At 43.1% G+C, this 14,846-nt stretch overlaps 1 protein-coding gene across 1 annotated transcript in view; it reads right to left on the bottom strand.

Moving 5' to 3' along the window:
* Positions 1 to 907: 907 nt before the first annotated feature.
* The window catches only part of ADCY7 (adenylate cyclase 7), a 91,986-nt gene continuing 78,047 nt past the window's right edge, over positions 908 to 14,846 (bottom strand). The window contains exons 23-28 of the mRNA XM_087729051.1: positions 11,891 to 12,046; positions 10,628 to 10,774; positions 7,076 to 7,183; positions 6,171 to 6,285; positions 5,891 to 6,015; positions 908 to 4,658 (exon numbers count right to left, since the gene is read on the bottom strand). Coding sequence (XP_087585177.1) covers positions 4,521 to 4,658; positions 5,891 to 6,015; positions 6,171 to 6,285; positions 7,076 to 7,183; positions 10,628 to 10,774; positions 11,891 to 12,046 — 789 coding nt within the window. The 3' untranslated portion in view covers positions 908 to 4,520. The remainder of the gene's footprint in view (positions 4,659 to 5,890; positions 6,016 to 6,170; positions 6,286 to 7,075; positions 7,184 to 10,627; positions 10,775 to 11,890; positions 12,047 to 14,846) is intronic.

The raw sequence follows: 14,846 nt of genomic DNA, 5'->3' as shown, positions 1-14,846 counted from the left end.
GTGGGAGCCAAGAAGGTGATAGTGGTTTGAAAGCTTTTTGAACATGGTTGATACTGCTCGTTAGTGTTGTGGCCTGCTAGTGGAGGTGGCAGCAGATTTATACAATTGGGGGGAACGACGACATGGGCCAGTCCTGGGGTCTGGGGAAGGCTCTGATGAGGGCTCTGTGTCAGAGGCAGAGAGGGGGCCAGAGCCGTATGCCAGTTATCAGCTGCCTTCAGAGTCAGCAGTGAAGCAGCTGGAGCCTGTTCCCAGTGTGCGCATGCGCAGAGTTGCCAGACAAAGGGAACAGGTCGACTTGGGAGTAAGGCCACAGGTGGACGATGAATGACCCCTCCCAGAGGAAACAAAAGAGGAGCAAAAGGGGAGTGGAGTTTGCAGGAGACAATTAGTTCACTTAATCAGTTCGTGACTCTCTGAGACTCCTGGCCAAGTTCTGCAGAGATCAGCCTGGCAGCTCTCAAAGCCAGATAAGGTCTGTGACCGTAAATCCTCCCTTGAAAGACTTTGCTGGATGTGACTGACCAGAATTCCCAGTCAATTAATAAAAGGGTTTTTTGTCGTGAGCTTTTGCAGGAAGCAATTAGTTAATCTACTTGGTTCAAGCGTGGAAATGTTCCGTTTGACTTCCGCTAAGTTTGGCCTTGCTCTGCGTTTGGCAATTAGGTCTCTGGCAGCATTCCAAAGGAGATAAGGTGGGTGTTGTTATCAACATTTCCCTGAAAGACTGTGGCAATTCGAGCAGGCATCTGTTGGAATCTTCACAGGCTCTGAAGACTTGCGGACTGTTAATTTACAGCCGTATAAATAAAAGGATTTTGGGGGCTAAGACTGTGATTTATGCTTTCTCGGGAAGCCTAGATCAGAACAATATTTGTATATAAATTACAGAAGAAATAACATCAAATAACACGAAACTTTTTAATACAGAAAACTTAAAAAGTGGAAGCAACATAGCCTAGACCAGTTGCCTGGACCGCAATATAATGCAAAAGAGAAAATTTGAAGATTTCGCAAACGTTTCTGACGGTATACATTTGAGAGCAGTTGTTACACAATGATTTGAAATATTAATACGGTAGATAATTTCTGAACCAAAACCTTCTAACTTCTGTGTTTTATTTTAAAAACCAATCCTGTAATGTACAATTAAAAAAAAGAAAGAAAAAGTAATCATTGACACAAACGTGCAGTTATAAAGACAGTTGTGTGACCTTTTTAAACTACCCAGGATTACCTTAATACTCTCGAATATAATCTACTTTAATCGCCTAAGACTTTCTAAAAGTCCTTTATCTATAGTAAGACCTCACTAGAAGTTTGTTCCCATCATGAAACATAGGAAATTCATCCTCCACGTATTAATTACACAGTAATTATAATGAACACAATAAGGGTGCACACTTAGCATAAAAAGGATTTGCAGTCAATTGAACTGGCCTGTGAAACTTTTTAAAAAATTGAATACGATCAGAGCTCATTAATAGATTCACTCTATTGAGGACACTCCAATTTCTTCAGATTTATATACCTTTGTATCTAAAATGCATTCTAAAAAGCTTTGACGCAAATGGATGTAGCAGAAATAAAACGGCAGCAAAATACAGGCAGTTCTTAACAATACTACTCAACGTAAGTCATTGGTGCTTTAGATATCATCTTAAATAAACGCTTTCCTTTGTTCTTGCTTGTCCTAGATTTTATGCACAAACAGATCATTTGGTTGCCCTAATTTTGCTCCGTACCAGCGGTGTTGAACAAAACACCATTATTATTATTTTTGCAGTTGTTTATCCAATTTCATAGTCCCATCTAAAAAACCCTGTAATTTGTAGGATTGTAGGTATTGTGGCCAGGACAGTGAGGAGATGGGGGAGTAACATGGGCCAGTCCTGGAGTCTGGGGAAGACTCTGATGAGGGCTCTGGAGGCAGAGGTGAGGTCAGGGCCATCTGACAGTTATCAGCTACCTTTGGAGTCGGAGATAAGTGGGGCAGAAGAACAGCTGGAGCCTGTTCCCGATGTGCGCATGCGCAGAGCTATCAGGAGAAAGGAGCAATTAAGGAACAGGTCGACTCGGGAGAAAAGGCACAAGGGGACGCTGAATGGCCCCTCCCGTAGGAAATAAATAGGAGAAAAAGAGTGGTGTTTGCAGAAGACAATTAGTTCGTTAATGGGAAGATTTGCTTATCTGAGAGATTCCTCGTCGAGTATTTCCTTGGCTTGGCAACTATCCAAGGACTGATAAGATCTGTTGTTGCAATTCACCCTTGAAAGACTGACTTTGCAGGATAGGAATGCTAGGGATTCACATTAGCCAAATCAAAAGGGGCGAGGGACCAGGAGTCTGTTTTGTGATTTGGTGAAGCCTACCCTGTTTCCCTGAAAATAAGACCTCCCCGGATAATAAGCCCAATCGGGCTTTTGAGTGCATGCGCTAAAATAAGCCCTCTCCCAAAAATACTGCAACGCAGCAGCAGCCATGAGGTAATCACGCTCGCCGCCTCCTGCACCTCAAAAATAATAAGACCTCCGCGAAAATTTGGCCAAGCGCTTATTTCAGGGTCAAAAGAAAATAAGACCCTGTCTTATTTTTGGGGAAACACGGTGGGTTATAACAGTAGGTAGCACTGCTGTGGAAACTTTCAGACAATAATTTTATTTCACGAGTGACATTTTACTTGTGCTTTAAAAACATGGGTTCTCCCCCCACCCCAAACCAATTCCTGAAAGGCCTCAGAGCTTTGTCATATTTTGTTGTGCGACTTCGCACCTTGTCAAAACCAACTCTTCAGTTGATGGTAAAGATTAGTAACACTTCAAAAAAAACAGCCGATGGGATTCTTCGGGATTCCTGACACGAAAAGCAGAATCCTACTTTGAAATAACTGAGATGAATAACGGGAAGAAACATTGTTTTGCATGGACACAGTAGACCTCAAGTTACCACCATTCATTTAATGACCGGTCAGATTTACGACGACCCTGAAAAAAGTAACGAGGTCCTTGTCCTCACAACCAATGCAGCGTCTCCACGATCCAAATTTGGGCACTTGGAAACCTGTGTGGTTGTTGCATCTCAAGGTCATGGCTACTGGCCACTTTCTCAGCTGGCTTCCAACAAGCAAAATTAATACGGTAAGGTTGGGTTCGCTTAACGACCCTGTGACTCATTTAACAATAATTGATCAACAACCATGGCAATACGGTCATAAAATCAGGCACGGCTCACTTTAAAAATAACCCACCTGGCTTAGCAGTGGAAGTTCTGGTCCCAATTGGAGGTTGTAAGTCAAGGACTATCTTGGCCTGCTTCTCGTTCATTTTGGTCGCAAACGTACACAAGATAAAATTCAGCAGAAGGATACGGACACTTACTGTGCGGTGTTGGTATAGAAGCTGCCATGGTCATGGAAACATCGTCTATAATGCTCTACATCACTCAAAATTATGAGGGTGTTACTGACCACCGCGGGAAAAAAATGGCACAATATCTTCTCTACACCGCAACCCATTCCGGGAATTATCCATCATTCTGTTTTAAGATTAGTAGTGCAGCTGTAGTAAAAGCTGCCCATAATTTATATAAGCGGGTTTGCTATTTAAAGAAAGAACCTGAATTTTGCACCGACAATGCAGGAATTTCCACATTACTATAGGCTGCCGAATGGCTATTGAACTCAAAAATAGCATCTTGCAAAGACAAATGAGAGAGAAAGGAAGGAAATAGGCTTCCCAGAGTCCTTCAAAAAATAAGCACATTTTAAGACACAAATCCTCAAGTGTTTGATACCAAGCCCAAGAAGTGAATTCCAGAAAATGCATCAGCTGGGAGAAGTTTCTCTCTTAGGCTGTTCTTTTCCAGAACAGAAATGAGGTAAGTAGCGAATAAAAACAGATAGGTCTCATTTATTTTATGACGGGATAGAAGGAGTGCAAGAAAAAAAGTTTTTTGTTGTTGGTTTTTTTAGTCTCAAAATGTTAGTCGAAGAGAAAAGCAGAAGTGCCATTTCGGGACATCCGCAGCAGATCTGAGGGTGTCGCTAATGGACAACGAGAGGAGGAATCACAAATTAATGGCAGAGCAGATGAACAGTTCCAATCTGGTCTCTTTGTCATCTGATTTTTGTTCAAGGCAGTGCTATCGCAATTGTCAAATCTATCCCGCACAAAAAGGCAAGGAGGGAGCAGAAGAGGATGACACCTTGAACCAAGAAATCCTCTTGCTTGACTGCCAGTCCACAGAAATTTCTGAGTCCTCTGTGGGAGGAAGCAAAAATTGGCATCAGGTAGACTCAACTGTAGATGCAACTGGACTCAAATGTAGACTCAACCACTGTAAACATCTTTCAAGAACCTCTTCCGTTCTTCTCTCGAGATGCAAAACGACCAGCACGGATTGCCATTCGGCACAAACTCCTTTTTACAGAAGGAGACAAAATGTTAACAGTTGCTAAAAATTGAAAGCAAAGTCCGTCGAGATATTTCAACCGTCATTTCTCAGCATTCTTCTCGTTCGGGTCAAAAAACTTGAGATTTGGCTGTATCGGTGCAGACGAAATAAGTGACCAATTCTCCCTTTCCCTTCACGTTAATCAAACCTCGGCATTCGCAAGCATATCCTAAGCTCTCCAAGATTTTGCACGTCTCTTCCGTAACCTGTGCGTGAAACAAAAATGGAGAGGGCATTCAAAATCCTTAATATTCGATGGATTTGGGACCCTCCTGTTGTTGTTTTTTGCTGGCACTTCCAGAAGAAATTATAAAATCAGTAAAGTTGACTTGCACGGTCAAAGCTAAATGTGAATCATAGGAACAAATCCCAACAGCTGTGGCAAAAAAAAAACCTCCATATTTTTCAGTACCGTATTTTTCGGAGTAAAAGATGCACCAGAGCATAAGACGCACCAAGGTTTTGAAGAGGCAAATTTAGAAAGAAAAGGTTTTGCGTTCTGCAAACCTCCCAAAAATGGCCCATTTTGTGTGTGAAAATGAGCCTGTTTTTTGTCCAAAAAAAGAGGGCATGGATAGACTTTAGGAGGCTTATAGGGTGCTCCTGGGAGCTAGGGGGCAAAGTTGAGCAAAAAATGGCCCGGTTTTTGCTCATTTCTGTCCCCCAGGATCACTCTGAAAGCCTCCTAAAGGATCTGCATGGCCATTTTGCTGAAGGGGGCGGGGTTTCAGGAGGCAAAAAATGTTGTATTCAGTGTTTAAGACGCACCCAGATTTTCAGCCTCTTTTTTGAGGGAAAAAGGTGCGTCTTATACTCCGAAAAATATGGTAGTTAGAGCTACCTGGCTTGGCTGAACTTATGTTATGAGCCCTGTTGGCGCAGTGGTTAGAGTGCAGTACTGCAGGTTGCTACTACTGACTGCCGGCTGCCTGCAATTTGGCAGTTCAAATCTCACTAGGCTCAATCACATCTCATCCTTCTGAGGTGGGTAAAATGAGGACCATAGAGGGCAATAGACTGATTCTATAAACCGTTTAGAGAGGGCTGTTAATCAATTAGCAGTATATTAAATCTAAGTACTATTGCTATTGCTATTTCTTCCTTCCTTCCTTCCTTCCTTCCTTCCTTCCTTTCTCTTCCCCTTTCCTTCCATGGTGCAGTGGTTAGAATGCAGTAATGCAAGCTAACTCGGCCGACTGCCAGCAGTTCAATCCTAACCATCTCAAGGTTGACTCAACCTTCCATTCTTCCAAGGTGAGTAAAATGAGGACCCAGATTGTTGGGGCCAATAATCTGACTCAGTAAACCACTTAGAGACGGCTGTAAAGCACTGTGAAGCAGTATATAAGTCTAAGTGCTATTGCTATCTCCATGTTCTACATATAGTTATTTTGAGGTTCCCTTCCATTAAAATCCAAAATTTCCTGTCTTCTTTTACCTGGATTTTTCCAAGTTCTCCAGTAGTCTCCATTCTACTGGCAACATTGACCGTGTTTCCCCAAATATCATATTGGGGTTTGCGAGCACCGATCACACCAGCTACTACCGGTCCATGATTGATGCCTGCATAAATAGGATGATGAAGGAGAGAATAAATGTATGATGTAAAATGTACACAGGTTGGATCCAAACTTGGAAGAAAACTATCAGTGTAACCTTAATAAAGTAGCATACCCACTCTTAGGATCTGGGAGATGCCCACCTCTTCCCAAACTTACCGACACGTAGACGGAAATTGTTGAACGAATGGCGGTTGATGCCATCTAGCTTAGTCATCAAGGCCATTGCGAATTCCACCATGATGCCAATTTGAGCACACTGTTTTTCTTGATCCTAAGCAGATGTTGGGAAGAGACACATCAATAGCAGAACTGTAAGTTATTTCAATAGCAATAGCAATTACCTCCCAAAGACCCGTTAGATCACACAGGGTCGGCCTCCTCCGGGTTCCGTCCACCAGCCAATGCCACCTGGCTACTACCCCGGGGGAGGGCCTTCTCTGTGGCAGCTCCGGCCCTTTGGAACGGACTCCCCGCAGAGATTTGGACCCTCACCTCTCTCCAGGCCTTCCGGAAAGCCGTCAAAACCTGGCTGTGCCAGCAGGCCTGGGGTTGATGAGTTCCCCTCCCCTCTCGACTTGTGTAGTTGTATGATTCTTGTTATTTTAATCACGTGTATTGTGTTTTATGTTCCCTTTTTCCCCCTTTGAGTTGTTCGCCACCCTGAGTCCCTCCCGGAGAAGGGCGGCATACAAATAAACTAAATCTTAATCTTAATAGCAGTTAGACTTATATACCGCTTCATAGGGCTTTCAGCCCTCTCTAAGCGGTTTACAGAGTCAGCATATCGCCCCCAACAACAATCCGGGTCCTCATTTTACCCACCTCGGAAGGATGGAAGGCTGAGTCAACCCTGAGCCGGTGAGATTTGAACTGCAGAACTGCAGTCAGCTGAAGTAGCCTGCAGTGCTGCATTTAACCACTGTGCCACCTCGGCTCTATGATATGAAATGAACTTGAAGATACATGGACTTCAGCTCAAAGAATTCTGGGAGGTGAAGTCCAGACATCCTCAGGTTGAGAAACACTGTTCTGAGGAATGAACCCTTCAAAAGGACACCTACCACATTATTCTCTTGACCAGGTACCACACACAGTCCAGATGCTGCCATGTACGTGCTCCCAATAGTTTTGATTTTTTCAACCCCACTAAACTTAGGCTTTAGCAGCAGCTGTCGAAGAGAGAAAAAAGTGTATAGTATTTAGGGTTCGACCACAAAATCGCGGAGGACAAAATCGCGCTCGACGAAAGCGCGCATTTGACATCATCACAGCGCGACGAAAACATCGCGCTGTGATCGAAAAATGTAAAAATAAAGCTAAAACCTTCCCCTAACCCCCCCAAACCTAACCCTAAACCTAACCCTAAACCTAACCCTAAATCTAACCCTAAACCTAACCGTTAACGTAACGAAAAACCTAACGCTAACCGTTAACCTAACGCTAAACCTAACGCTAACGCTCTAAACCTGACCCTAACCCTTAACCTAACCCTTACCTTTATGTGAATCGGCTTGCTTTAATTTTAATTTTATTTCAATTTTTAATTTTTTTCGTCGCACTGTGATGACATCACATGCGCGCTTTCGTCGAGCGCGATTTTGTCCGCGCTTTTGATGGGTCACGAGTATTTAGGAGTTGTCAATTATCTCACATTATAGTGGTACAAAAGGCTACATTTTTTGGACAAATTAGCCAACTCAGGTTAAAGAGCTTCAGCAGACAGCGAATTCAGTGTAATATTTTCAATTTTTTTTTGAAGATACCTTAAGGATAGAATTTACATGATTAATCTGCACAATTTGAGGTTTTATGTGTGATTTCAACTCTCAAAATGCTGGTAAATGAGCCACACTTTTAAAATTTGTCACTTTTTAGTTTACGGAAGCTACCAATGGTGTAGGGTCTGCTTAGGTAGAGGGTTGGACTAAATAATCTCCAAGGTCCCTTCCAACTCTGTTAATCTGTATCAATTCAACATGAATGGTAGAGTAATAAAATTAAAACGCTGTAGAATATTCCAGCTTAATATAGGAAGTCTTCAGTTATTTTTATTCATTTGGCCCAATATTGTCTAATTAATCGCTATAGAAGGTCACCTTCTATAGAACCAGTTCCGATATTCTTCCAATTTGAAGATGCGAAGAATGGAATCTGGAGCCATTCTGGTGCAAAATATTATGGGGTACAAATGAATTATGTTCCTTCCCTCCCACTGTTCCCAACTGATTCCTTCTTTAAACTTGATCAGCTCAAAAAATAATAATAAAACCTTTCAATCAAACTTGATTCCTGGTGATCTCATTGACACAACCATTCATATATATTTTTTTTTGGCAAAAGTTCTTCCTCCCAAATAAGTTGTTCAACTTTCCAGTCAAATGTACTACTATGGTATTTCCCTAAAGGTAAAGGTTCTCCTCGCACATATGTGATAGTCGTTCCCCACTCTAGGGGGCGGTGCTCATCTCCGTTTCAAAGCCGAAGAGCCAGCGCTATCCGCAGACACCTCCATGGTCATGTGGCCGGCATGACTTAATGGCGAAGGCGCACGGAACACTGTTACCTTCCCACCAAAGGTGGTTTCTATTTTTCGACTTGCATTTTTTACGTGCTTTCGAACTGCTAGGTCGGCAGAAGCTGGGACAAGTAACAGGAGCTCACTTCATTATGCAGCGCTCGGGATTCGAACCGCTGAAATGCTGACCTTTCTGATCCACAAGCTCAGCGTCTTAGCCACTGAGCCACCGCGACCCTTTGGGTATTTCCCTGGCAGTGTCCTATTCAATTACAGATCATCTGTAACTTATAACCATTTGTTTAGTGACATTCGAAGTGACAACGGCACTAAATAAGTGACTTATGACCATTTTTCACACTTACAACCATTGCAGCATCCCCATGATCAGGGGATCAAAATTCGGACACTTGGCAACTGGCTCACATTTAAACCGATTGCCAGGTCCCCGGGGGTGATGCAATCTCCTTTGGCGACCTTCTGACAAGCAAAGTCAACGGGGAAGCCAGATTCATTTAACAACCGTGTAACTAACTTAAAAACTGCATTGATTCACTTAACAACTATGGCAATCAAGGTCATAAAATGGGGGCGAAACTCGCTTAACAAGTGTCTTGCTTAGCAACAGAAATGTTGGTCTCATTTGTGGTTGTAAGTCAAGGACTATCTGTACTAAGGACTATCTGTGCTCTACATGGGGCTGCCCTTGAAGAGCATCCGGCGACTTCAGCTAGCCCAGAATGCGGCCGCGCGAGTGATCGTGGGCGCACCGCGGTTCGCCCACATAACACCTATCCTCCGCGAGCTGCGCTGGCTACCTGTTGATCTCCGGGTGCGCTTCAAGGTGCTACTTACCATCCATAAATCTCTCCATGGTAGTGGATCTGAGTACTTGAGAGACCGCCTCCTGCCGATTACCTCCCTTCGACCGATTAGATCGCACAGATTAGGCCTCCTCCAAGTTCCATCCGCCAGTCAGTGCCGACTGGCGACTACGCGGAGGAGAGCCTTCTCAGTAGCAGCTCCGACCCTTTGGAACGATCTCCCCGTGGAGATTCGCACCCTCACCACCGTCCAGACCTTCCGCACAGCCCTTAAGAACTGGCTATCCCGCCAGGCCTGGGGATAAGATTCTAATCCGCCCCACCCGAATGCTGAATGAAAGTTGTGTTTTATCGTCTTATTTTTTATTTACGCACTGTCTTATGTTTTATCTTGCACCCCCCTTCCCATGAACTGTAAGCCGCCCTGAGTCCCCTCAGGGAAAAGGGCGGCCTATAAATAACAAATAAATTCTAAAAAAAAAAAAATTCTAACCTCAGGCCTGATTAGTTCCCAGTTCAGACAAAGGTTAGCTTGGGACTGTCACTTGCCGAGACACACCCATTGTCCTTCCAAAACCTCCTGCGGGAGTGGCGTCTATCTCCCACTAACATCTGCTTCAGATGGCGTCTACTAAGCCTGAGGCATGGATAAGTCACACCGATGGACAAACGCTGCTAAATATTTCAGGAGAAGGTTCTCGGAGTAGTAAATCAACCTTTGTAGAGTAGTGTTTCTCGGTTCCACCACAAATCCGCGGTAGACTAAAGCGCGCTCGACGAAAGCACGTACGTGACGTCATCACAGCGCGACGAAAACGGCACGCTGTGAGCGGTAAATTTAAAATTAACGCGAAAACCTTACCCTAACCCCCCCAAACCTAACCCTAAACCTAACCCTAAGCCTAACCCTTAACCTAACCCTAAACCTAACCCTTAACCTAACCCTAAACCTAACCCTAACCCTTAACCTAACCCTAAACCTAAACCTAAACCTTACCTTTATGTGAATCGGCTTGCTTTAATTTTATTTTCATTTTAATTTTATTTATTTTTAATTTTATTTGTCGCACTGCTGATGACGTCACGTACGCGCTTTGATCGGGCACGCTTTAGTGGACCGCGGTTTTGACGGGTCACGGTGTTTCTTAACTGTGGCCACTTGGGAGACGCGTGGGCTTCAAGCATTCCCCAACGTTGAAGCCCACACATCTTACCAAACTGCCAAGGTTGAGAAACAGAGAAGGCTGACGAAGCCAAAGTCAACAAGGACTTACCTCATCAAAATCGGCGATGATCTCATTCAGGAGACGGAGACATTCCAGCCCCTCCTTGTTGACATCGCACTCGGTGTAAAATACCTTGAAGTCAGGGACCGAGGCAAACATGACGCAGACGCAGTCGTAAGATTGATGGTACCAGTCCTGAGGGACATGCAGTAATAGGTTCGTGAACAATTGCTTTCAACTTAATGCTCCACCCCAACCCCCTCCAACCACCACCCCATGTTAACCAAGGCAACAAGGACACACAAAGTTCCTTTCTAGTTAGCCCACCGAAATTGCACACACGTCAGAAATTGGATGCTACACAAAGGAGCGTGTCGCAAGGGGTGTTACTCTTCTCTTGTGCCAGACAGAGAGCCCGTATTTCTTCCAATCTGTTTTCCTTTGGGGTGCCTCTCAGGTCACTCCTTGAGAATCTATTAGCGCCCCATGAGCGCTTGAGAAGCAACTCCCTAAGATGAATATCGTTCTTACAAAACTTGAAGTTCTACAGGATAATGAGGATGAGTGTTACTTATGTGGCGTATTCCTCAAAAGGGCCCCCACAGCTTTAGGATTATTGTGGCCCGCCAGCAGCCAGCGGAACTGGAAGCAGATTCACCCAGTGAGGAGGTTGGGGAGGAACATGGGCCAGTCCTGGAGTCTGGGGAAGGCTCTGATGAGGGCTCTGTGTTGGAGACAGAGAGGGGGCCAGGACTGTCTGACAGTTATCAGCTGCCTTCGGAGCTGGACATCAGTGGGCAGAAGAACAGCTGGAGCCTGTACCCAGTGTGTGCATTTGTAGAGTTACCACTCCACTTTCGCTCCTCTTTTATTCCCTATGGGAGGGGCCATTCACCATCCACCTGTGGCTTTATTCCCAAGTCGACCCTTGTTCTTTAGCTGTTCCCTTCATCTGGCATGCGCACACTGGGAACAGGCTCCAGCTGTTCTTCTGCCTCACTGATGTCTGACTCTGAAGGCAGATGATAACTGACGTACGTCTCTGGCCCCCTCTCTGCCTCCAACACAGAACCCTCATCAAAGCCTTCCCCAGACTCCAGGACTGGCCCATCTTCCCCCCAACCTCCTCACTGTCCGACTCTTCTGCCAGCTCCACTGGCCACTAGTGGGCCACCACACTAGGACTCTACTGCTTTCTTCTTAACTTGAGGGCAACTTCAGTGAATGAGCTCTTCAAGATCAACTGACATGCTACCAGCATCTTCAACCGAACATCTGCCACATAACATTACACAAATTTTTTCCCCCTACCTCGTTTAATTTGTCGCCAATAAAATGGGCCGCCACATGAGCTGGGAGGACGTTTTCCAGCAGTAGCCTGTTTACATTCTCCATCGTTTCAAATGACTCATGTTCCTTTTTGAATTTGTTTTTCTGCAGGCAGTCCAGCCGACAATAATAGTCTATCTGCAAACAAACAGACAGTTACCAAAACTATCAGCGACAGATACAAAGTTTATCCCATATTGATGTTGTGAAGACTAGGAAACAATTGATTTATGACAAGCCAGATACAATGCCCTTAATCTGATTGATTTGCGTGTTTCAATGATTCCTACAAATTTTATTTTTAAGTGGACATGCATAGGATCTGTCTATCATCTTTGTCTGTCTGTCTGTCTGTCTATCCCTCAAACATCTCTCTCTCTCTCTCTCTCTCTCTCGTATCTGTCTGTCTACCTACCTATCTACCTAATCTATCTTATATCTATCTATATCTGTCTATCTAACTACCTACCTACCTACCATTTATATTATATCTGTCTGTCTGTCTATCTATCTATCTCTCAAACATCTATCTCTCAAGGTTGGACTAGAAGACCTCCAAGGTCCCTTTCAACTCTGCTACTGTATTGTATTGTAAACATTATCTATCTATCTATCTATCTATCTATCTATCTATCTATCTATCTATCTATCTATCTATCTACCTACCTACCTACCTACCTACCTACCTACCTACCTACCTACCTACCTACCTATCATCTATCTTATATCTATCTATCCTCAAACATCTATCATCTATCATCTATCATCTCTCTCTCTCTCTCTCTCTCTCTCTCTCTCTCTCTCTCTCTCTCTCTCTCTCTCTCTCTCTCTCATCTATCACCTACCTATTTATCTATCTATCTATCTCTATATCTATCTAATTTACAGAGCCACCCATCTCACGAGCAAATAACTCTAGGCAGCATACAACAAATATAAACAATAAATTGTGCTTCTAAAGTGGGTAAGGCACTGTATTTTCTTAACAACAACAACAAAAACACACCATAGTCCGTTTCCACTTTTGGGTACTTAAGCCTCCGTAGCTAAATCACCGTTCATTCTTTTTCCTGAACTGGTTGTTGATAGATAATTTGCCTCATTATATTTTAATATAAAAGCCCTGAATTTATTCAGACACACATCCTGCATATGGGGATTTATGCTTAGATCCACGCAATCATAGCGGCTTCATAGGCATTCAGCTCAAACAAGTAAAATTATTAAGAAGAAGAATATCAATTGATTGCTAATTCAATATGGAACATCCCTGAGTAATGCCTTGGGATAAACAATTAATCACAGTTTTAAAATAGAAACCTGCCTTTCAGGGGGAAATTAGACTATAATGAATGTTTTATGTGTGTACCAACGGGCCGGGATTTGTTCTTTTTGGTTTTGTGTGTGTGTGTGGATAATATATTTCCACTATTAGGAAGCAGATGTACCAAATGAACTAGTTGGAGTTCCACCAGAAAACAATATTCCGGTGGAAAAGGAATCTGTTTGATTCAATATCTTCCATTGTCACACCCCCATGGCTCAAAAGGTTTGCTCTTGTCTTCTTTCAATGTCATTTTTGAGCATTAAAGTTGTGCCTTAAGAAAACAATGACAAAACTCCATTGTGATGTCAACATCCAGGTTTATAGCAATAGCAATAGCAGTTAGACTTATATACCGCTTCGTAGGGCTTTCAGCCCTCTCTAAGCGGTTTACAGAGTCAGCATATCGCCCCCAACAACAATCCAGGTCCTCATTTTACCCACCTCGGAAGGATGGAAGGCTGAGTCAACCTTGAGCCAGTGAGATTTGAACTGCTGAACTGCAGATAACAGTCAGCTGAAGTACAGCACTCTAACCACTGCGCCACCTCGGCTCTATGGGTTTATGTTCTACCAACAATGCCTTTCACTTGCAGGAGAAGTCCTGCTCCACCATGGAGGGTGTGTTGAATCAACCTCATATTTTGGTTTTTTTATTTATTTTTATTTTTTTATTTTTTATTACATATTTTAACTTCTTTTATAAACAAAATGCTGCCTGGGTTTTCCCCCTTTACACGTTCTGTTATGCATAGTTCATTTCACATCATATTTTCATTTCACATTTCAGTCATCTTATTTTCACTCCGTATTTTCCAGCTTAACTTTAATTTCTTCTTGATATATAAACAATATCATTATTTGTCTCTCCAAGTTATTCAAATTTCACATATATCATCTCCATTATTCTGTTTCACTATCAATAACGTATGTCCTCAAATTTAATTTTATGTAGTGAACATTTCATTTAATTTTATATAGTAAACATTTCACTTAATTGTAAACAGTTAATAGTATTAAATCTATTTCCCTCACATCATATTGGCTATCTACCATTAGCTAAATTTACCGAATTTCATTCTATTCTACTAGTAAATCCTTTCCCTTCTTTCCTCCTTTCAACCATTTTCTCTTAGTCTATCAGGAACGTCACTTCTCTTATATTCTGTCCTCTCCACCCCTTCGCCTAGCTTTTTTTTGTTGTTGTTCTTGTAATTTCTATATATATATATTTTTACGAGCTTTTTTTCTCCTTTTTAATTCTATTGTTTTAGTACCTTTCCCCAGTTTTCTCCCCCATCTTTTGTTGAGTTGTTCATCACATGGTCCTTGCCACTCTGGATTAGTATTGCCACACTTTTGCTAATTACTTTGGCTATTCTATGGAAGAAAATGCATTTCTCCTGTCAGTTTTCTGAGAGTTTCAGAATTCCCAGAAAAGCTCACCTAATACTGTTCCACCATGGGCTCTACATGTTCCACCACGCGCTCTACATGGGGCTTCCCTTGAAGAGTGTTCGAAGACTTCAGCTAGTCCAGAATGCAGCCGCGCGAGCGATTGTGGGTGCACCTAGGTACACCCACGTTACACCTATCCTCCACGAGCTGCACTGG

Source organism: Thamnophis sirtalis, unplaced genomic scaffold, assembly GCF_051295495.1.
Source record: "Thamnophis sirtalis isolate CommonGarterSnake01/CBP01778 unplaced genomic scaffold, rThaSir2_p1.2 scaffold_14, whole genome shotgun sequence".
NCBI lineage: Eukaryota > Metazoa > Chordata > Lepidosauria > Squamata > Natricidae > Thamnophis > Thamnophis sirtalis.
This window is presented reverse-complemented; position numbering and strand designations above follow the sequence as displayed.